Source organism: Aptenodytes patagonicus, chromosome 1, assembly GCF_965638725.1.
Source record: "Aptenodytes patagonicus chromosome 1, bAptPat1.pri.cur, whole genome shotgun sequence".
NCBI lineage: Eukaryota > Metazoa > Chordata > Aves > Sphenisciformes > Spheniscidae > Aptenodytes > Aptenodytes patagonicus.
This window is the reverse complement of record NC_134949.1, coordinates 93,924,457-93,947,804: the sequence shown is the minus strand read 5'-3', so window position 1 is coordinate 93,947,804 and position 23,348 is coordinate 93,924,457. Positions and strand designations below refer to the sequence as shown.

At 46.3% G+C, this 23,348-nt stretch overlaps 1 protein-coding gene across 1 annotated transcript; it reads left to right on the top strand.

Moving 5' to 3' along the window:
* The first annotated feature begins 782 nt into the window (after positions 1–782).
* ILDR1 (immunoglobulin like domain containing receptor 1) lies at positions 783–21,755 on the top strand. The gene is made up of 8 exons (XM_076349155.1): positions 783–837; positions 3,847–4,017; positions 6,236–6,385; positions 7,123–7,242; positions 7,396–7,542; positions 13,692–13,823; positions 15,606–16,414; positions 17,492–21,755. The coding sequence occupies exons 1-8, from the start codon at positions 783–785 to the stop codon at positions 17,531–17,533; spliced, it is 1,626 nt and encodes a 541-aa protein (XP_076205270.1). The 3' UTR covers positions 17,534–21,755.
* The last annotated feature ends 1,593 nt before the right edge of the window (positions 21,756–23,348 follow it).

The window sequence follows — 23,348 nt, the reverse complement described above, 5'->3', positions numbered from 1 at the left end:
TGCGCCGACGCGTGGGGCGTGGCGGGAGGGGGGACGTCCGTCAGGCAGCGGCGGGCGGCTGGCACCTGCCGGTGGCCGTTACCCGGTGTAGCGGCCGGGGCCGAGAGGTCACGCCACAGCTCCGATTCCGCCATAAATTAGAGGGGCTGGTGGGTGGGTTTTTTGGAAAGTGACGTCTCTTTTGACCACCGTTGCGATCTTTTCAAAACTCAGCGGGAAAATGAAATCAATTCCCTAAACTTTCTGTGGTTTTCCCCGGTATTTTCAAGCGTTTGTGAAGTACCGGGAAGAAGAGGGTGGGCCCCACCCCGCGCCCCACCCCCGGCATGCTGACTGTTAAAACGAGCCGAGCTGCCCGTGTCCCTTTCGGCCTCGCCGCTCCCGGCCCCTGCGGTGCCCCACACGGCGAGCTAAGTGCTCCCGTCCGCCCGACAGCTGCGGCGCATTTCACCAGACGGCAGAGCTGGGGCCAAGATGCGTGTTTGTATCTGTGTCCGTATCTTCACATACACCTGTCTGCACATTTTTTTATATACAAATATTTTTTTAAGCAGTTTCTGAAGCCGGCGGCTGGTATTTTGTCTGGCTTTGCGGCGGAGGGTGCGGAGGAGGAGGGAGGCAGGGAGGCGTACCTGCCGCCGGGCGGGCGGGCGCCGGGGGGCCGCGGAAGGAGGGGACTGCAGCGCCCGGCCCTGGGACAGGTGCCACGGGAAGGGGAGGGCCTGTGGGCGCGGCGGGGTGGCCCGGCGCGACGTCCTCGGGCGGGCGGAGGAGACAGCGCCATGGCCCCGTGCGGGCGCTGCCGGTGGGCGCTGCTGCTGGCCTGGCTGCCGGCCGGTGAGTGGGGCCGCGCCGGGGCGGCGGCGGCGGGGTCCCGGCCCCCTCCCGGGGCCTTTCCCCGCCCCGGGACAACCCCGTGGCGCAGGGGGCCGGGGCCCGGGAGGCGCGCTCGGGTTTTGCCCGGGTTTAACGTGGTGCGGCGTGGGGGGAGCGGTGGCGGCCCCGCGGCGAGGGGAAGGGGTGGCCTGGCTCGGGCGAGCGTTGTTCCCCCCCCTTGGTGCCCTCCCCCGCGCCGGGCGGAAGAGCGGGGCTCTCCCGAGCTCGGCACGAAAGCCACGCGGAGAGGAGTTTCGTTACCCCAAAGGTGCGGCTAGCTGCTCTCCTAGGAGGAAGTGACCGCCTGCTTCCTGGCAGCCTCCAGTATCGCTCGTGTGCGGCCAGCTTGGTTTGGACCTGAGCACAGGGCACAAACACGGAGGGGTTCCCCTTTGGCTTCTCACAAGCGCCCACCCCAACCTTTGCTCCTAGCTCAGCGGCCCCAGCCTCTTTGGGGATCTGGTGTAGCTGCAGTGCTTCCATACCTGCTAGGTAACATGCTTGCATGGAGAATAGGAACTCAACTCCGTGTCCACAGGCGGCCTTCAGCAAGCAGAGTCCTTTCTGCCAAGCTTCGCAGGTTGCCTGACAGCTTCTGATCTCTTGTAGGAAATATAGTGATCGTTTTGCTTCTTGGATGCCTGGGTCTTTGCCGATGATTTAGCTTTAAATACCAAAGTTCAGTTTTTCACAAAGAACCAGTAAAAGAAGCAAAAAAATATGGAGGTATGCTTGTTGATTGTCTTGCTTGACAGCCATGTTCCTGCATGATGTTCTAGCTAAAACTTGGCTTCACTGGCTCTGAAGGTTAGTGTCTTCAATGTGAAGCCATAGGCCTGAGGTATCGGTAACTTACTAGGTTGGTCGTGTCCAGATTTGTTCTTTCCAACCAGGATAAGAAGGATAGCAGCATGCAATGGAAAAATGCAGTCCAAGTTTAGGAACCAGCCTTAATTTCACAACTTTTCAGTTTTCTTGGAGGTTAGTATGAAATATCAGACGTGCAGAGACATCCGACTGTCCTCTGGTGAGAGCAGTAGGTTTTTAACCTCTTTAAAAAAAAATAAGGAACTTACTTTCAACTCCGACTCTTTTACAGAACAGAGGTAATGAGAAAGGATCCCTTTCATAAAGGGCTTTGGTTTCTGTAAGTGAAAAGTACATAGTGATTTTGGGTATTTTATTCTCGCCTGAGAGATGCTGCTGTAGGAAACCCATGGAAAGTCTGTTTGTTTCCACGAGCCTCAACAGGTCAGAATTCATATGGGAATTCATTTGATCGCCAATGAGATCAAGGTTTTACCAGTCTTGAGAGTTTGGATTTTGGATTGCGTTCATGTGATTTCCTGCAGTAAGATCCTGTGGGTCAGCTATTTCACAGTGAAAGCTGAAACAAGATGTGTTGAACTACAGCGTGGTTAAATAAGAGCCACCGTAACTACCTATCACCAGTCTTGACTTTGCCTTGCCTACAGTATTGTAAAAATTAGAGATCCTTGTTTTTGCTAGCAGTTTGCACAGCTGCTGGTATTTCTGTGTTTAAGTGCATGCGTGTTTTTTATTTTTCGGAAAAGCCTTGGACTCAGAGTGTACCCTGGTCCTCTGTGTTTGTGTGGTGTTTTTAAGGCAAATGAGTTTGCTCTGCCTGTGCTTTGAGTTGGCTGACCAGGAGTCTGTTTCAAACCAGAAACTGAGCAAGTACTGCACTGACAATATCCTACTGCAGAATTACTTGTTGAGGCAGTGTTGCACCTCTGCAACATGTTTTCCCCCTGGTGGAATCTGGGTGAGCTTGTATTTGCCTGGAACATACTTTGGAGGTGCAGCCTAAGAGGACACTGAAAGAATGATGCTTGCAGCTGTGATCCAGATGTTACTACATAGTCCCTTGTTCCCTTGCTCTCGTCCTGAAAACATGGAGTAGCGGGAAAGTCTTTGAATATGCGATAAAAATTGAGTGCTGGTTCATGGTGACCCTTTCAGTTGGCACCTTCCAAGCCTCCCCCTTTCCTTCCGTCATTTCCTGCTGTTGTGCTCCCCAGTTAAGAAGCAACTGGCATAGCACTGCAACCCCGGCCCTGTTCTCCAGGGTATATTCCAGACAGGGCATCCCACACTCGCTCTGCACTGTTTGTATTGCCTTATCAAAGGCAACTGGTGATAACTTCGCTATTGTTAACGACAAGCATAACTTAGTGTATTATCAAAGTTTAAATAAGATAGACATGTCACTGGAGTGTGGCTAAAATAAAGCATAGCTTATGAGAAACTTTGTAAAACCTTCCTCAGTGGGCGCAGCTGCTTGGATAGAAAATGCTGCGGAGGTTGTTACAGATGAGTTCTAAACATACATAACAATAGCTTCATTAAAAAGGAAAAAAAGGGTAATTGATGTGTGCTGTTCTGAAGTGGTGATAAACAGATTAACTATGATGCTACAGCCCAAAAGTTGTATTGTCTTAACCCTGGTCACCACTAGATAACATTCTGATGACTGTCTTAGCAAGACCTTGATAAAATTCATTTGGTGTTTATATGAATGGATGGCGCTACAGAACTTTTCTGGTTAGGATGACAAGCCAAGGCAATCCCGTCCTGTGTGCTTCTGGGCCCAATGAATTATCTCCCTCAGCTTGGAGGGACAGTTTTCCCCATGCAGAAGGAGAACACAGAGTGATGTGCTACATAATGGCTACTAATAGTTGCTTTGGAAGGAATAATTCAGTCCATAAGGCAGGCCAATGCAGCTGGCTCAAGCTGCCTTCTGTCAGGGAAAGATGGGACTCACGTTCTAACCAGGATTTGTAACTCTGGATGGCTTCACCAGAGGGGCTAGTGAGGTCCATATGTGCAGGTCCTGGATGAGGCCGAGGGAGATGTACTTCGGTTGTTGGTCCGGTGCAGAGTGAAAGTTGTGATGTAAGAGGTCTGTTTCTGCTGGCTGACTGCCTTCTGTATTCTCGTTTGCAGGTTGCCTCTCCCTCCTGGTGACAGTGCAGGATGCTGAGCGTTATACCACGTTATTTGCCACTGTCATCCTCAAGTGTGACTATAGCACCTCAGCACAGCTGCAGGACGTGGTAGTGACCTGGCGTTTCAAATCCTTCTGCAAGGACCCCATCTTTGACTACTACTCAGTCTGTAAGTGTCAGGCTTGTCCTCCAAGGAATCCCTCTTCAAAAGGAAAGAAAGAGGAAGGTAGACTTACCGGGCAATACAGGCTTTTGGCCTTTTCCTGCCCATAAACCAGGTCGGGTGGTGGTATTTCCCTGCGCCCCAAGAAAAAATAGGTCATGTCTGTGATTTCCTTTGCAATGTCAAGGCTTTATGATACGATGTTGTAGAAATCCCAGCCAAAGCAGCTCATTTGTCCTCCTTGTCATCAACTCAGAAGGCAGAGAGGCTCAGCCATGTCAATCTTGGCAGCCCCATCTTATGCTTCAGCATGTTTGAAAGCAAGGGCCCTGCAACAAGTGGACTTTATCATTCCATTGGGGACTCCATGGTTGGAGCTAGATACCTGTGACCAGGTGTTACTGATTTTAGAAGTAGAAGAAACATGCATTTTGGAGGGCAGAAAGACTTCTAAGTAAAAACATTTAGTACTGGTGGCAGCATTTCAAGTGCAGACATTCTGGTGTGTGCAGCCTTAATTCAGAAGTGTTTAAGATGGTTCTTAAGATGGTATGCAAACTGCATCCTGGGGTGTATCAAACACAATATAACCAGCCGGTCAAAAGAGGTGATGATCCTGCTATATTTAGCATTGGTGCGGCCTCACCTTGAGTATTGTCTGCGGGTCTGGGCCCCACAATTTAAGAAGGATGTGAAGGTCCTTGAATGCATCCAGAGGAGGGCAACAAAGCTGGTGACAGGGCTGGAAGGAATGTCCTATGAGGCGCGACTAAGGACTTTGGATTTGTCTAATTTGAAGAAAAGGAGGCTGAGGGGTGACCTGAGTGCTCTCTACAGCTTCCTGAGGAGGGGAAGTGGAGAGGGAGGTGCTGATCTTTTCTCCCTGGTATCCAACAATAGGCTGCGTGGGAATGGTTCAAGGCTGTGCCAGGGGAGGTTTAGACTGGACATTAGGAAGCATGTCTTTACCAAGAGAGTGGTCAAACACTGGAACAGGCTTCCTAGAGAGGTGGTCAATGCCCCAAGCCTGTCAGTGTTTAAGAGGCATTTGGGCAATGCCCTTAATAACATGCTTTAGCTTTTGGTCAGCCCTGAATTGGTCAGGCAGTTGGACTAGATGATTACTGTAAGTCCCTTCCAACTGAACTATTCTATTCTATTCTGTTCTATTCTATTCTCTATAAACCCTGCAGTAAGTTTAAGCTGGCCAACCTTAGCTTAACTGCACACTTAAGACTGAGCTCAGAGTGGGGAGCCTGGACTTGTTTGGTGTCTTGGTGCCCAAACTCTCCTTTATGCAGTCTGGATGGGTTGGGTAGGCATGTGACCAAGTGCTCTACAGCCTAATCCACAAGCAGGTGGGTCCCTGGCTCTGCTGATCCCAGCATAATGTGAGTGCTTTGAGCCCAGGCTCAAGCTAATAGCCCCCAACAGGGTCAGAAAGCATGAAGGTCACGGTGTTTGCTTAGTTGGATCTGCTTTTCATGATCCACTGTAGATACAGCAATGGAGGAGCCTTTGACAAGCTTTGTCCTCTCCTCTCTTCATTGCCAGCCCTTTACAGACAATGCTGACTGACTGTTTCAGTTGTCTCTCCAAATCTCAGCTCCCAAAAACCTGGGAAATAGTTTATATTGTGAGTGTGTCATAAGAGTATTGGACAGAAATGGCCTCTAGCCCTCCATTAATTCTGTTGGGTCTCTCTACATGTAATCCTTAGCTGGAATCAGATGATGGATTCTTTTCTGTCTTTATGAGCTCCACAATATCTAATGGGATACAGGAGGGAAAGGCAGACAATCTCTACAACGGTTCATGTATGTCTGATTTTGTTTGGTAAATAAACACACACTTGTTTTAGTTCCAGTACTCCTGGGAGTTTTATGACTTTTTTTCCTTGTAGTTTATCTTCATACTAGGAGCTGCCCTCCAGCCTACCACCATTAGCTTCCTTCTACTGTTGTTCTTTCAGTGTGAGTACAGGAGGCATCTCCTCTGCAGCTCCTGCATTCTCAAAATCTCTGCCATTCCTGTGGCTCTACCTCTGTTTGCTTTTGAGTACTCCAAAGCAACTTGTCCTTGCTGGTTTGAAGCCATGCTCTGTATTACTAAACCAAAGCACACACACACATGCGTTCAAGAGTTTCTCTGCTGCTCACAAGGGGATAGAAATTGGTCCTTTGAAATAACTTTTGGCATCTTATTTGACAATGTGTGTTTGTAGCATACCAGGCTGGTTTAGCTCTTGGCCAGGACCCATCTGACGACTGCAATGACAGCCAGCGAAAGGTGCGCATTGTCATCCAGAAATATGGGCAGAAGGAGCCTGTGCTGGGTATTGACTACCAGCAACGAAAGATCACCATTCAGAACCGTAAGTGACTTGACCTCCTGGGCAGGGAGCGAACTCAGTAACTATCCGATATCTGGGCCTGCCAAGTGAAGAGAAGCTTAAACATGGCTAATGTCATCTGTAGCTTACATATTCTACGAGGTGGCAATGAAATAAGAGTTGTGAAGGGCCCTGTCCTCAGCTGGCCTGAGGGTGTCGGAGGCACTACAAGCTAAGGGTGAGCTGAGGATGCCTGAGCATTTTGCTGAAGAGTGCAAAAGTAAGCTGAGGAGCCCAGAGGCTAGAAAACGGTTCTTTCTTCTAAGAAGTACTGCATAGTTGTCCAGGTGCATTATATGCTCCCTGCTGTCCCTGGAGCAATAGCTGCTGCTACTGCCAGAAGAGTTATTGGGATGGCTGGCCTAACGGGGACAGTGATCTGTGTTCCGAAATCAGTAGGCTTGGCAGCAGTGGGTATCTGTTAACATCCATCACCCAGCAGCATGCTGGTTATTTCACTCCACACAGAACTAGTCCCGCTTCTAAGTAGCGTTGCCTTCTAGCAACACAAAGAAAAAAGGGACTGGCAATTGATGCTGTTTACAGGAGTTCTCAATGGACTCAAATGGGATTGTTTGAAGGTGATGGCTACACTTGGGAAGAGGGGAGATGCAGTACTATATGTCACCTGCAGGCAGAGGGCCCTCTTAGAGTGGGGCCTGAAAGTAGTGTCTGTCAGTCCCAAATAGCCTGCTGACCTCTCAGTCCCTCTCCCACAGGGGCAGACCTTGTCATCAGTGAAGTCATGTGGTGGGACCATGGCGTGTACTACTGCACTGTGGAAGCACCAGGAGATACCTCAGGTGATGCGGACAAAGAAGTTAAGCTGATTGTTCTCCGTAAGTGCCTGTGGTTTGTTGCCTGGGTGACGGGTATCTCCTCCTGTTCTCTTCCTCCCCACACCAAGATGTCTCCAGCAGTGGAGAGGTGCTCAGTAACTTACTATGCCCAGGTACATCAGGATCCTCTTTCTCTCTCCGTTTTTCCCATAGACTGGCTCACAGTACTTCTCATCATTCTCGGTGGCCTCCTCCTCCTTTTGCTGATTGGAGTATGCTGGTGCCAGTGCTGCCCCCAGTATTGCTGCTGCCACATTCCATGTGTCTGCTGCCCAACCCGGTGCTGCTGTAACGAGGAAGGTGAGGTTCAAGCAAATGTGCGTCCATTCATGGCTTCTATCAAGACAAAAGCTTGACTGGGAGCTTGCTGAGCTTCACTCTCTCCCTCCAGTTCAGCATCCATATAGGCTGACACATTTCTTTGGCCAATGTGATCTCCGTGACCAGCTTATTTGAGTTTAGAGGAGGGGAGCTAGGATACATGGAGCCCATCTTGCTCCTCTGTGTCCTACTTTCAGATGTTCCTCCTCACTCACACCTTGCTACCAACTTCTCTCATGTCATCCAGGGCACAATCAGCTCCCTTGTATGCGTAGCTCAGTACTTTTCTTCCCTGTCTTGTAGTTCATATGCCTGTGCATGTGAGGAAGGCAAGCAAATGCCTTGGTACTACTCTCCAAACTGGCCTAACCTTCAAGTGTGTTGCTCTGAGAGGTAATTATATAAAAATTGGAATTTTCTATCTTCATGTTATTTTCAGAGCTGTTCCTTCCACAAGAAAAAGGGTTGGTTTGTTTTTCTTTGGGGAAGGAAGTGAGGAGAAAGAAAGGAGAAAGATGGTCTGTCTTGGTGGTCAACCCTGCAAATGCATTCTGAGGTTTTGAGGGTCAAGAGAAACTTTGTTATGCATAGTTTTTAGCAGTAATAAAGGTTCTGCAGCCAGACCCTGTTATCTTAATAAGGCCAGTGTTTGATTTTGGCTGCTAAGGTCATATAACCTCTGTGTTCCTGTAACTGAAACTTAGTAGCGACACAATGTGGAATAGCCCCCCTGCAGCTTACACAATCTGACAGGAACAAAATGCAAGAAATACATTTATTTATCATTGAAATGACCAGATTCTTCCCCAGATGCTACAAGGAGAGGATTTATGAACAAGGAGCTGTGTTTCTGGTTTCCCTTTACCTGCAAAAGAGCTATTTGGTATACCTTGGGTGTTAGTAAACTGAGAGAGTTTTAGAATCATAGAACCATAGAATAGTTTCGGTTGGAAGGGACCTTTAAAGGTCATCTAGTCCAACCCCCCTGCAATAAGCATTCATAACATCTTCAACTAGATCAGGTTGCTCAGAGCCCCGTCCAACCTGACCTTGAATGTTTCCAGGGATGGGACATCCACCACCCCTCTGGGCAACCTGTTCCAGTGCTTCACCACCATCATTTCCTTATATCTAGTCTAAATCTACTCTCTTTTGATTTAAAACCATTCCCCCTTGTCCTATCGCAACAGGCCCTCCTAAAAAGTTTGTCCCCATCTTTCTTATAAGCTCCCTTTAAGTACTGAAGGGCTGCAATAAGGTCTCCCTGAAGCCTTCTCTTCTCCAGGCTGAACAACCCCAACTCTCTCAGCCTTTCTTCATAGGAGAGGTGTTCCATCCCTCTGATCATTTTTGTGACCCTCCTCTGGACCCGCTCCAACAGGTCCGTGTCTTTCTTATGCTGAGGGCTCCAGAGCTGGACGCAGTACTCCAGGTGGGGTCTCACCAGAGCAGAGCAGAGGGGCAGAATCACCTTCCTTGACCTGCTGGCCACACTTCTTTGGATGCAGCCCAGGATACGATTGGCCTTCTGGGCTGCAAGCGCACATTGCTGGCTCATGTCCAGCTTTTCATCCACCAGTACCCCCAAGTCCTTCTCGGCAGGGCTGCTCTCAATCCCTTCATCCCCCAGCCTGTATTTATACTGGGGGTTGCCCCGACCCAGGTGCAGGACCCTGCACTTGGCCTTGTTGAACCTCATGAGGTTCACACGGGCCCACTTCTTGAGCTTGTCCAGGTCCCTCTGGATGGCATCCCATCCCTCTGGCGTGTCGACCGCACCCCTCAGCTTGGTGTCATCTGCAAACTTGCTGAGGGTGCACTCAATCCCACTGTCTATGTCATTGATGAAGATACTAAACCGTACTGGTCCCAATACGGACCCCTGAGGGACACCACTTGTCACCGATCTCCACCTGGACATTGAGCTGTTGACCACTACCCTCTGGATGCGACTATCTAACCAATTCCTCACCCACTGGACAGTCCACCCATCAAATCCATACCTCTCCAGTTTAGAGAGAAGGGTGTTGTGGGGGACCGTGTCAAAGTCCTTACAGAAGTCCAGATAGATGACATCTGTAGCCCTTCCCGTGTCCACTGATGTAGTCACTCCATCATAGAAGGCCACTAGGTTGGTCAGGCAGGACTTGTCCTTGGTGAAGCCATGCTGGCTGTCTCAAATCACCTCCCTGTCCTCCATGTGCCTTAGCATAGCTTCCAGGAGGATCTGTTCCATGATCTTCCCAGGCACAGAGGTGAGGCTGATAGGTCGGTAGTTCCCAGGGTCCTGCTTTCTACCCTTTTTAAAAATGGGTGCAATGTTTCCCTTTTTCCAGTCACCAGGGACTTCACCTGACTGCCATGGCTTTTCAAATACCATGGAGAGTGGCTTGGCAACTACATCAGCCAATTCCCTCAGGACTCTGGGATGCATCTGGTCCAGTCCCATAGACTTATGTATATTCAGGTTCCTCAGGTGGTCACGAACCTGATCTTCTCTTACAGTGGGAGGGACTTTGCTCCCCCAGTCCCTTGCCTTGCAGTCCATCCACTTGAGAGGTGTGGAAAGAGAGGTTGCCAGTGAAGGCTGAGGCAAAAAAGTTGTTGAGTACCTCAGCCTTCTCCTCGTCCGTTGTTACCAGTTTGCCAAACTTGCTCGTCACAGATTTAAGCTTAATTTGCTTAGCCCTTGCAAAGAGCGAACAGAGCATCCCTCTCATTTGCTAAAAGCAAAAGAAAACAAAACAAAACAAAACACTTTCTGGGGGCTTTACAAGCTGTCAAGTAAAATGCGTGGTGTTGAGGAGGCTATGGAAATTTGGCAGAAAAATTATTTCCATGAAGAGAGGGAGAGGTGATGGAGATGAAAGACTCACACCTCCAGACTTCCTAGTTCTCATTAAAAAAGGGTTTCAGAATATGTGTGAGTTCTTTTTTGATTTTCTGTGCTGTGGGAGATGATAGCACACTCTAGACTGCTGCTGTAGTCTTTCCTGCCTCCTGTTGAGGATAGCTAGGAGGGATTCTTGCAGGGTTCCCAAAACCTCTCCCTGCTCATGAGAGAAGGTACAGACGAGTCCAACCTCCTTGCCTGGCTGCTGGATTCTGTGGCTGTGATTTCCACCCCAGCTGCCTGCCCTCTTTATACACTTTGCAAGGGATCCTTGTGCCTGCTCCCCTCCTCTAGTGCACCTTCTCTTCACTTCATCCTGCCTCTGATTTACTTTTTCAGACGCCAAGAAATGAACTGGAGGCCTTAAAAACCACAAGGAGATAGATACAGGGGACATCTTAAAAAACAGTCCTAAGGAATAACAGTTCCACACAGCTGAAGAGAAGTCAGAAATTCTCAACTAAGTCTCAGCAGTTACAGTGCGAGCCGAGTACCGGTGATTTCTTCCCAATTATTGGCCACTAGAGGGTAGCCTAGATCTGCTGAACAGTCATGGATGCCATTGAGGCAAGGTAATTCTGGGTGTTTTAAGTCAGGTCATTAACTAACATGATTTTGAACCTAGTAATAGAAGAAGTGCATTGTTTGAGTAATTCAGAAATGGTGTACAGAAATATTAAACATGCCCCAGGAGCAAGCCAATTATATTCCCCATGGAAAGCTCTGAGAAAAGCCCACGAGGGTAAATATACGTATGACCTTCTGTTCTTACTCGTTCCTTTTCTACTGTGGACTTTTTCCACTAATGAATTGGTGCAAAATAGGATATACTTGCACCTGGGTCTGACTAGGTTGGAAAATATTTTTTTTTATAATTGGATAATTGGCCCACCAGCTGTAAAGTCTGTCAAAGGTAAAGAACAACCTTTCTCAGCAGGAACTAAGTGGAGGGAACAACACGACATTCTGCCAAAGTTTTATAGCAGGTATGAGTTTTGGAATTAGGGTGAATCTGACCTTCCTCAGATAAATATGTACCCTTTAAAAAGAGGTCTGTAACTTTACTTCCATTTTGCAGGTGGGGAACCAGAGTATATATCAGGTTCAAACTGGAAGGCAAAGTATCTGGGGAAGGAAGAGAGGATGAGGGTAGCAAAGGAAGTCCAAGGGTAATTCTGCATTTGTTCAGCTGTAGGGAGAGATCAGAGAATTACAGGGATGGGATGACTTTGGTCCTAGTGACTGCCTTCATACCCTAAGGAGGGGAACCCTAAGTAGGTATGCCCACAGCTGCTGGGCCTTTCACTCCTCAGGCAAAGACTGTGGTCAAAACCCAGGGACGTGCACTCAGCAGGTTCTAGGACGTTCTCAGGGTGATAACTGGAGGAACGGGAGAGGAGGAGATAAGGCCTTTCCTTTCTTTTTATCCTTTTTTCATTTTCTTCTTTCTCTTTTCCTCTAAGTTTGAAACCTAAACTGGAGGAAAATCCCTTGGGAAAAAAAAAATAACGAAGCAAGTTTGATATAAAATGCTTGAAAGCTGCTACCTCAGGCCACACAGCTTTGAAGAAAAATCAGAGGATTAGGATTAAAACCCCTGAAGTTTCCAGCTTTGTAGTTCACTCTGGTTGGAGCCAGGCTGGGGAGGGGGAGGGAGTTTGGAGTGGAGAACAAAGTGGAGCTGCATGAACTGTGGGGAAAGGATGTGTTCAGAGGCATGGTCAGTCCCTGTTTTGCTGCAAGTGGTGCTTTGTACAAATTCAGTGAAACAGCTAAAGGAGGACATGTTTAATAACTGGAGCGCTACCTGAAATGGAAAGCTCAGTCCCAAAGAGCATGCAGTCTAAATGCTGCCTGCTGCAGATGAACCCAGGGGACAGAATTAATTGGAGCTTAGCTGTAGCCTGGTTTCTTAAAGAAGCAAGGCTTATGCAGTCACCCTGTCTGTCTATCCCCTATCTCTTTCCCTCCAATAGCTTTTAATTTCATCAGCCAACTTCAGCCAGATTTATCAGAGGGGTAAAAGTCTCAAAGTCAATTACGTTCCTATCTGTCTCCTGAACTGCATAGCCAGGAATGTTCTGTTCATGCCTGACCAGAGAAGAGGCAGGTAAAACCTGCCACTTCTGAAACTCCAGAGAAGCCATATAAGAGAAATTTGGCAAAGGCCCTGTTGCAGAAAAGCTTCACCCAGTAATGACAGACAAACCATGCAGAGTCAGGCTTTGTAAGGTCTGGGGCTTGCAGAATTTACTTGCTCGTAAACTTAAGTTTTGATTGTCCGTGGTAGAAGGGGTAAGTTTCTGTAAGATGTTTTTAGGTATTCCGAAAAAAGAAGCAGCAATGAGCGATGCTTTTGAAGACAGGGATGGTGAGGTTGTCTGTGTAGAGGAGGTGAGACGGAAGCGCTGAAAAAAGTGAAGTGGAATTGGAGCCTGACCCCATGAGTAGAGGTCTGGAGTTAGCAATGGTAGAAAAACAGTGAGGGAGAGAAACTTCCATTGAGTTTGTTCTTTTCGCACACTGGACATTGCTGTTGAGAACAGGAAGTTTAGTTTGTTCACCGGTTTGACCGCACTGTCCTAAGGGATTTAATTTTAGCAGTCATGCTGAGGTAAATTACAGAGAGAGACAACAAGAGTGGTTGAAAGACTAGAAAGGAAGAAGCTGGACAGTGCATCTCTGCGTGCTCTGTTTGTGGAACAGAGAGGAAATGATGGAGTATGATGTGGAAAATATAATCTGGACAGAGCCTACATGAAGGTGGCAAAAAAAGGTCTCGTTTAGCTGTAAATCAAAGCCAAAAGGGGAAAGGACCAATGATGAGCTGAAAGAGTTTTAAGAGAGAGAAAACAGTGTGGTATGTCTTGCTGTATGAAACACTATTTCCCACCTTTCCGCAACCGTACTCATAATGACAGGGCAGGTAGAACTCTTGCATTTGCTTATGTGCTGTGTACTTAATCATAATGCCATTTGTTCCCAGTTGCTGGAACAGTACCCTGAATGTCAGGCAGTAACCCTTTTCTTCTGTTTTAGGTATCTTTTTGAAGCTGTACAACTTTGTATTGGAATTTCCTGTGCTGTGTTTTACCTTTGTGGATAGAGCTTTTCATTCTGTGAATTTCATATATCTTATCACATCCAAAGGCTACAGTCTATCAAGCAAAATGGTATGTGGTCTGCAAGCTGTGCTCTCTGGATAGCTGCTGTAAGCTTTCTTCTTCTTTTACAGTACTGGAACGGTATCGGTTCATGAAGCAGGCTCAGGCACTTGCACCTTGGATGTCACCCAACATGTTCTATGGAGGTGGTGACAGGAACTCACAACTTTCTTCTTACCAGCTGAACCCTCTACTGCAACAAGGTGAGACCATGGGCATAATTTCAGAGGGAAATCAGGATGAGAAACAGGTGACTTCTCAGGGAGTTTCAGCAGTGAGGCTTTAGCCTCTCTACTACAAAAGCGAAAGATGTTCCTAGCATGACTGCATGTCCTAGCATGACAGCTCTGCTACATCTGCAGCGTACTGTAGACTTGCCTGGGTGGATAGATACAGCCTATCCATCCTAAGTGTCTTGCTAGACTCGGTGCTGGGTGAAATGGTTTAATGCTAACTAAGGTATATCTGTGCTACACCCCAGCGACTGCAGGGTAAATATACCCAGCTTATCTCACTTCATGTGGTAGAGGAGGGTACTGTCTCTTTGTTCTGCTGTGCTGGTCACGGTCAACTCCTTATAGCCAAAATTGACATGACGAGTGAGGTGCAATTTGTTTGAGTTCTTATCAAATGTCTAGTCTTCAAATTATTAAGGGCAAACTGCCTTCTGTGCAATAGATCTAGCCTGCATGCAGCAAAAAATGAAGGACTCTTTAAAGAACCAGGAAGAATTTGCCAGTTGTTCTGCCCCAAAATCACTTGTATTAGTGGTATTTATTTGTAACTTTAATGGAGGAGGGAAGATGGAGCCACTGAAGTCCTAGAGAAATGAGTAATACAATAACTTATTACCAGTAATATTATTTAATCACCCAAGGAAAATAGGGGAATTCAACATAATAACTTCTCAAATAAATATAACACATTTTTCATCTGAAATTAGCTTTTCATCACTATACAGCAGTCACAGATTTACTCTGTGTCTGATGAGTCTTAACTGTTGTTTGAAGAAACGGTTTGCAAACATCTTAAATGCTAGATTCAAGATGTTTGAGTATATACTTTTTTAGGCCGCTAGTTAATTCTACAGTTACCATTTTTCCTAGCCAGGGCACCAGTTTTCCTCAGGAAGATCTGGTGACTGAGCCACCATGATTTAAGACAGAATGCACTAAGTCTTCTCAAGGAAATCCATGTGTATGCTGGCAGAAAACGGGCAAATAAGTTACTCAGGCAGTTTCTTAGCCTGTGTTTTCGTAGTCCTTGAATCTCCTGTGTTTAAGTTTCCCCTAAATTTGTTTCAGGTCAGCTTTTTAGAGATGTTGGGTAGAAGGGACCTCTAAGGTCATCTAGACCTACCTCTTGCTCAAAGCAGGACTGTCACCAACCTCAGTCACATTAGCTGTGGCTTTGTCCAGCCAAGTCTGGGAAACGTGCAAGGATGGAGATTCCATGACTTCTTTGGGTAACTGTTCCAGAGCTGGACCAGTCTCCTAGTGAAGAAACTTCTCCATTTGCTACTTATATCTATACATACGTGTGTGTATGTATGCATATATATAAAAATTTCTTTTGCAGTATTGGTTCATATTTCTTCCAGTTCAATGAGATATAAGAGGAAACACTATGAACTTTCTCTGATTTTTTAAAAATAAGATTTGGTATCAATGCTGTAAGAAAAAATGTTCCGCACTCTAAATACATAAACTATATTTCACGGTGTGCTGGATGACTTTGATTTCTTACCTCTGTGCTGCCCAAAACACAGATCATGCTGCAACTTACTAGTTACTACCCTTTGCACCTTACCTTGTGTGGTCTGGATGTGCTGGCTGTGGTGCTTGGGACTCGCGCAGCTCTTGCAGTGAGGACGAGCAGGAGAAGAGAGGCTCAGAAGGGACTCAGCCAGGACCATTAGTGCAGAAGGGCCCTCTCTTTATTGTTTCCCCTTGACTTGCTGCGTTCTCCTGTGCTTTTATCCTTAGATGTGTCTCTGCAGAACAGTCTTCCAGTGGTGCAGCCACAAGCTCAGCTTTCCCCTAACAAGGGTGTTTTGGACTATCTGGAGTCTGAAATCCAAAACCTTAATATGTCACAGCTCCGGCCACCCTCCCATCAGCGGCAGGCTGTGCAGCCCAGCTTGCTGTCCTCCCTGGGCTCTGAGATCATGCCACCTCTTCTTGCTGATCACATCTCCTCCATCCATGGGAACAGCAACTCCTCACGGCCACAGAGAGCTGCCCGCACCCCCAGACCCTGGGACTCTGCAGCAGAGGACAGGAGGGAAAACCGGAGGTGGCCCTTGCCTTCCAGTGGGGATTCTCATTCCAGCTACAGTCGGGAGCCCTGGGACAGGCAACGAGAGGACCATCCTCAGAGGCAGAGGACAGGCGGCTACAATAGCAGGCCCCAGCACTCCAGACGGGATGTGTCACCCCCACGCCAGGCTGAGAGGGGCAAAAGCAGCAGCAGCAGCTGCAGTTTCTATCCGGAGGAGGCCAAGGAGCACTCGAGCCACCATCGTGGCTGGAGACAGGAGCCTGCAGGGAAGCGAGACTATCAGCACCACGCCAGGAGGAGCAATAACTCAGGTCAGCGGCGGCACAGCTACTCTCCCCCTTCTCGCCGGGGGTCTTGGAGCTCCTCAGAAGAGCAAGTCCGTCTCCCAGCAACAAACCGCAGGCGGCAGCACCGGTCTCGGGAATGGCCAGAAGATAAACCCCCCAGTTATTGCTCATTAGAAGTCATCCCAGGTCGGGACAAGAAGCACAAAGGCAGTGCAGGGCCACGCTCGGTGAGTGAGCTGCCTTTTTGCTTTCCCATCTAAGGGAAGAGGTGGGTTTTGGAGAGTGAGAGTGAATGAATGTTTGTTACTTTCTGCAGCCTGTTGTCTTTCAAATGGAGGGCAAGGAGCACTGGGTGCCCTGCGCAGCTTGGTTGTGAAGAGGCTGCTGAGTTGCCTGCCTTCAGACATGTGTTGCATGGCTATAGTGTGTTCAGGGGCAAAGTGAGCAGTCAAATAAAGTAGGTCCCCTATCACATCCCACACCAGGTGACATGTTATACCCTCTCACTCGTGTCCCCACTGAGAGGTATTTGGGGCTCTGTGTACATGTTGGTGTTAGAATAGCTGTTTTCCTGGCCCTACCTGGGGACAAAGCACTTCCAGAATAGGCAGCAGTACTGAGTATCCCTCTGCAACCCTCTCTGGTGTTGGTTTACTTCTGATTTCTTTTAACATGTGCATGATTCTCCTATTATTGATCTCCAACATTTAATTTTTATAGTATCTTAGTGATATTTTTAAGATGGTTCATATGGGAAAGCATCCAGGTTAAGATGCCTAAAGATACATGAAATAGGCTTAAGATCATGGGTGGCTATAGTGGTGAGAAATGTGTGATTCTCCAGGCCAGGTGATAGAGGATGGCTTGCTTGTTGGGACTCCTGAGAACTGAGCATGCATTATATGGGCAGTGAATGGCTACTGTTCACAGCTTGTCTTGTCAGTTTACACTGGGACTAGATTTCAGGTAGCAACCTAAGTGTGAAAAGCTTCATATCGAATTGCTAGTCTCCACATTAGACAGTGTATTCCCCCTTAAAAAATGAAGGTTTTTTAAAATAAAAAAATGTTAAGTGTCCCTTATCACATATATGCAGAATTTTACCAGGTGGGAGTCTTTTCAAAAGGGCTGTATTTTGCCCATTATCATTTTCCCTTCCGAGTTTTGGAAGGAAGTGCAGGTCTAGTCCCAGCTGGGCTGTGTGTATGTATGAATGGTTTTGTTAAGGTGCTCAAAGCAGGTAGGAAGACATATGATTTCCATTCATCCTTCCTTGTTCCTGAATCTTTTATTTTCTCTTGCAGGACAGAGGAAGTTCCCACAGTGGAAGAAGCATAGTCATTTAATGCCAGTACTGAAAGAACGAAGATTCCCACTGGACTCCTCTTAGCTTTTCTACTACGTAGGCTGGGACAGCTGCTTTTGACTGAACAGATAAACAGCAAAAAAACAGATGAAGCGGCTTCCCCTTAGACTTACAACTCTGAAGAATCTATGTTTAGTGCCCATGAAAGCAATACATAATCCATTTTTATTCTTGCTGTGATTTGGAAACTTAGGTTTGCAGTGGGCTGTGGTCCATTGAAAACATTCCATTGGAAACAGCAGATTTTTTCTGTAAATGGTATATTCCCAATCTTTAAAGAGAGACACACGTTGTCTTTGTTAGGTGCCCTGGCACTGCAAGGAGCCCAGTCTGTAGAATGCTGGTCCTTTGCACACCAGTTACTGGAGAAGGACTCCAAAGATCAGAGTTGTAAAGTCACAGGACAGTAGAATAATTTAGGTTGGAAGGGGCCTCTAGAGGTCATCTGATCTGGTCCCCTGGGAGTTTGGCGTAGGGAGGCACAGCATCTCCTTTCTAAGGCCCTCTGTTGTGCTTCACAATGTGTAATGTTTGCTGCTTCTGCCTGGCTGCTCAGCATAGCTGGGGCAGTTGCTTCCTTTTGTCCCCAGTAAGCCTCTCTCCCAAACAGAAGGATCACAGTGTTGGAAGGATGTTTGACTGCCTTAATAAGGGCTCACTAGCACATCTGCAAATTGCCAGCTTATCTGCCTTATACTGACTGAAACAACCTGCCCTACCTTAAGCTTACACCTTAGTGCCTTAAAAGATACTTGTTCTAGCCTTTAACCCAGACTTGAATTTACTTGTAAACTTAAAGGGCTAAATTTACCAAGGTTTGGCCGTCCCTACAGAGACTGAGCAAGGTATGACTATTGTCCCTCACACCGTGGACCAGAATTTCTTTCAACTCTAGGAAGCATGACTTTGATGGATATATCTTTCCTAAGCCAGGTACTCTTTTCCATGCATTTTATATTCTCCCTTTTCTCTCTGTGCCACGTATCATATACGTGGGGTGGGATAAAGGGCTCTGAATAAGTCCTACAGTCACCATTTTTACTATTGTCCTTGATCTTTACCCTGACGTTTATACCAACTCTGCATATGTGGTGCACCTGATCTGTAGCTAGATTGCAGGGTTTTCTCATCTCTTACCTTGCAACTAGAACACAGAATTTCTGTACGCTCTGAGACCAGTTGCGAAGGAAAACAACTTGCCATTTCTCCTTGATGTGATTCATCCACTGTTTTCATTTAAAATGTGCTGGAGAAAGAGAGGTTCTCTGGATGCTGGCTGCTTCCACGGGAAACTGGCTTGCCAAAGGCACTTCTTGGATTCAAGAGACTCAACTATTGGGAAGGAGTTTTTGGAGCATCTTGTGAATTATTTTGTAACCCAGAGACACTAGAGATTGGCCAGTATCAATGACTGTATTGCCTAGTTTATTTCCCAACCAGTGCCACATGGGACACTTGCTACTATTTGTTCTTTAATGTCCCAATTACTGATGTCCTTATGCTTTCCCTTGGAAGACTGACTTGGACAGGCTTTCACTTTGCCCACCTCCTTTTTTTTCTTTTCTTTGGACAATGATGGGAAACATCACACTTGGAGCAAATACTCCTAGCTGGATATACAATGCAGTTGCTGGTCAATCAAAGGCTACTACAGAGAGTGCTCATTTTCCTACAGTTTCTTGGCTGACAGTGCTTATTTCTAATTCCTGTGTATGGAGACAAAGCATGAGGACCCACTAGCTTCTCTGATTGACTTTGTTTCAGAACCAGAGGCCTACTTTTTGAAGACAGAGGGGCTGTTCGCCAGCAGTTGATGGCTAGCACAAAATGGAGCTAAAAGAGCTAAAAGACCAACTCCAAAGTTTGAATTCAAGAAAGGAAGGCTGTATTAAGCATAGCCCTTGTCTGCATTAGACACAAACTGTGAATAATGTGAACTGACCCATGAGTTACATCTGAAATATAGGGAATTAGTGTGTTCACAGAACTTGCAAAGCCAGTATCACTCTTGAATCTGGTTCTCAGTCACTGGCTGTGAATCATTTTTGTTCTTATTTAATGACATGCTGAGGGTTTTATGCATCCCCTCTTCTACGATGGGCTAGTATTTTTTTTAGTTAGGAGGAGTTTATGGTGGCTGCAATGACAGAAAATAATATGGGGCTCCTTCTTCCAAAACTAGCACCCTGTTTTGACTTCAGCATTGCCCTCTGGCGACTAGTAGCAGATACCCACAGCTCTGCAATTCTCCCTTTGGAAGCTGAATTAGTGGCTTGGAATTTGACTCTCTCCTTATGCTTCCAATAGGTCCATACATCATGCAGGACAACTTCTTCTTCCTGTCATCTCAACCCAGCCCAAATGTCTGGGTTTCAGGGAAAGGCTGCCCCTTTCTCCATCAAGAGTAGAGGCTATTGAGACACCACTTGAGATCCCAAGATGGTAGCATGGGAAAGAGTTCACTTTCCTTCACATTCAAGTGTCTGTAAGCCAACACGTGTCCAGCAAGTTTTCCCAAGAGCAAGAGCCCCCTCACACAGCAAGAAAACCTAGATGACTTTGTGTAACAGTAGCAGCTGTTGAAGCTTGCTGCTGTAGTATGAGCACACTAACTGCAGAGGTTGTGCTTTTTTATCTAAATCCTGTGAAGGAGCCCTCCATCTTTATTTGTTCCTCTAGTCCCCATAATTGAGCTAGAGTGACTAATTGTAGATTTTGTGAATTTGCACAATTTGTACTGCGTGGTCTGAAGAGTTTTATCTTTATCATACTTGAGCTCCTCTTCAGTCACTTTGCTCATATTTATAAAAACATTAAACAAAACTCTTCAGGGAAAATCGATTGTATCTCAGTCTTAATTCTGTAACTTCTTAAATTGTGACAGAAGTAGATTAGGTTATCCAGCAGGGAAGCAGAAATGGTACCAGGTTTACTGGTCCACAGACCACTGCAGTTCATAAAACACCAGTTGGTGGGCTGTGAAATAATTACAAAGGAAATCTATATATGTATGCTTTACAACTGCAAGCAGACAGAAAAGTGGGAAGGAAATAGGCTCTGCTTTGAATGCTTATTTCTATTTTTAATTGGCTATAAATGAAAGCCGTTGTGACAGCACTGCACAATACTATGTGGACTCTTTTTTCTAAGATTACAGGGTCTTTGACTTTTTAAAAGAGAGAGAATTGAGCAGCTCAAATACTGCATACTGAAAGAAATAACAGTAGGAAATAGCCTAGCCTTGTTCTTTCTAGGTTGTAATTTATTCATGCTTAATTTTTCAGCCATTCCAAAGAGCTGATATTGGTATGTCAGCCCATTTGTGATGAAAAAAGTTGAATATGTTTCACGTTTGGGAGTTACTGCCATTCTAGACTTTTGTTCTTCTTGTCATGCAGTTGAAGGAACATACCTTACCCCCAAGAATGAATTTTCTGTCTCAGATAAAGTGCCTTGATAGCCACTGGAGTTACCCTAATTTAAAATAATAATGTAGTGAGTAAGTAACCATGCCACATGGGGCAGATAAAGACGCCCATGCTGCTCCTGTCAGTTGCTTTCCACCTCAGACCAGAAATTCATAAAAGAGATTAAAAATCATGTAATTTTTCTTTGATTAAGAAAGGACTTGCAATATCTGGCTTTCTTGCTTATTTGCAGAGCACCCTGCCATTCCGGAATGCCGTTCCAGGAATGGAGGGCAAGGGCTGCTTCTTGTGCAATCATTGATCTGGTCTTGGCAAGTGCCTGTTTGGCAGTAGAAAGCGCTGAAATGCCCAGTTGCTATCTCTGGGATTGTATTCATGATAGCACTAGCTAAAGTTAGGCTAACTTCGGGGGGGGGAAGTTACCTTGTGTGATAACAACCACAATGCAAAGCTCTTCAGCGGTACGTATTACTACATAGGGTAGCTAAGTCCCCTCTGTGTTACTACCTCCAGCAGCACATCAGTTGAAAATACCCATTTAATATGGTTAGAGCCTTTCATTTGTCACCCTGACATAGGAGAGAGATGACCCTTGAGGTTGTATTAAATTAACCCCCACAATTAATGACTGCTCGTTGCTATTTCTGCTAAGTTTAATGCCTATAATGTGCCTTGTGCTGGTCTTCTGAATATTATTCCAGCTGTAAAAGCAGATGGTAAATTTGTAGATTCTCTTCAATGACCGTCAAATGTATAATTAAAATATAAGAGAACTTTTAACCAGTTGCTCTTGTGTGTTCTTCCTAGACCATAAATTGCTTTTTAGTGTTTGCACCAGAAGTGGAACTGAAAATTCTCTGTTCTTACTTCTGGAATTAACCTTATTATACGTCAGTAAGGATTTTCTGTTGTTATTTTTTGGTCAAAAATGCAAAATGGTTTGTTTGTATGGGGGATTTTTTTTGTTCTTATTTTGGGAGACTTTTTTCTTTTTTTTCTAAGAAAGAAGATAATTTGAATAAATACTCACCAAGAGAGTGGAAAAATGTCTGGGAAACCATTAGCAGCCCTCTTTAATGATGTGACCCACTGTAGCAATCGCTGACTTGGCTGCCATGTCTGTAAAACGAGAACGCTTACTGTTTGGTTCTAAAGTACTTTGAGCTCCATGAGAAGAAAAGTCTTCTAGAAATTTTGTTTGGTTGATATATGAAGATACTGGTTGAGCTTTTCACACTTTTCACATGTGACAGTCACCTAATAAATAAGTGGCTGACATAAGAATGGAGGTCTGTTGGGTCTTGCACAGTAGGCTTAATTTATGCCTCATGTCCTCCTCATTCCCCTTAGCCAATGCCCTTTGTAGATCAGTGTTGCAGCCTTTCTCTCTCTTCTCACTACTGCTCCGTGGTTGCATGTGCCAAATACAGATGGTTGGCCTGACTGAAGACCCAAGAGCCACTTGGAACTTGAGCTATGGGAAAACACACCCTACAGCGGCAAGCAGCCACTTTCTGACTGGGACCAGGTCCCCAGGGATATCATAGAATCATAGAACGGTTTGTGTTGGAAGGGACCTTTAAAGATCATCTCATCCACCCTGCCTCTGCCTTGGCCACCCTGTCCCTGTCCCTTGGGCAGGGACATCTTTCACTAGATCAGGTTGCTCAAAGCCCCATCCAACCTGACCTTGAGCACTTTCAATGATAGGGTGTCGACAACTTCTCTGGGCAACCTGTTCCAGTGTCTCACCACCCTCATCATAAAGAATTCTTCCTTAAATCCAATCTAAATCTACCCTCTTTCAGTTTAAAACCATTTCCCCTTGTCCTGTCACTACAGGCCTTGATAAAAAGTCTTTGTCTTTCTTATAAGCCACCTTTAAGTATTGAAAGGCTGCTATAAGGTCTCCCTGAAGCCTTCTCCTCTCCAGGCTGAACAACCCCAATTTCTTCATAGGAGAGGTGTTTCAGCCCTCTGATCATTTTTCGTGGCCCTCCTCTGGACCCACTCTAACAAGTCCATGTCTTTCTTGGGCTGGGGGCCCCGGAGCTGGCTGTTTCCCCTGGGTAAGTTTTGACAGCTGACTCAGGTGTATGCCCATCTTGTCAGCCTGTGCAAAAAGACTTGGGCATGGGGAAAGAAGAAATGTGAGAGGGGTGCACACTTACCCCTGTGCACCAAACTAATGCATTTGTTGGAAATGGAGGGTAAAATACCAATGGGTGTAATAGCTGCAAATAAGTTCCAACTGTCAGAGCAGTGAGGTTATGGCACAAGCCTTCCCACAGGAACAGTGGGAGCAAAATTTAGCCCAGCTCTAGCTACTGTTAATGTGGAATTTGATCAACTTATGAAAGGGGCCTC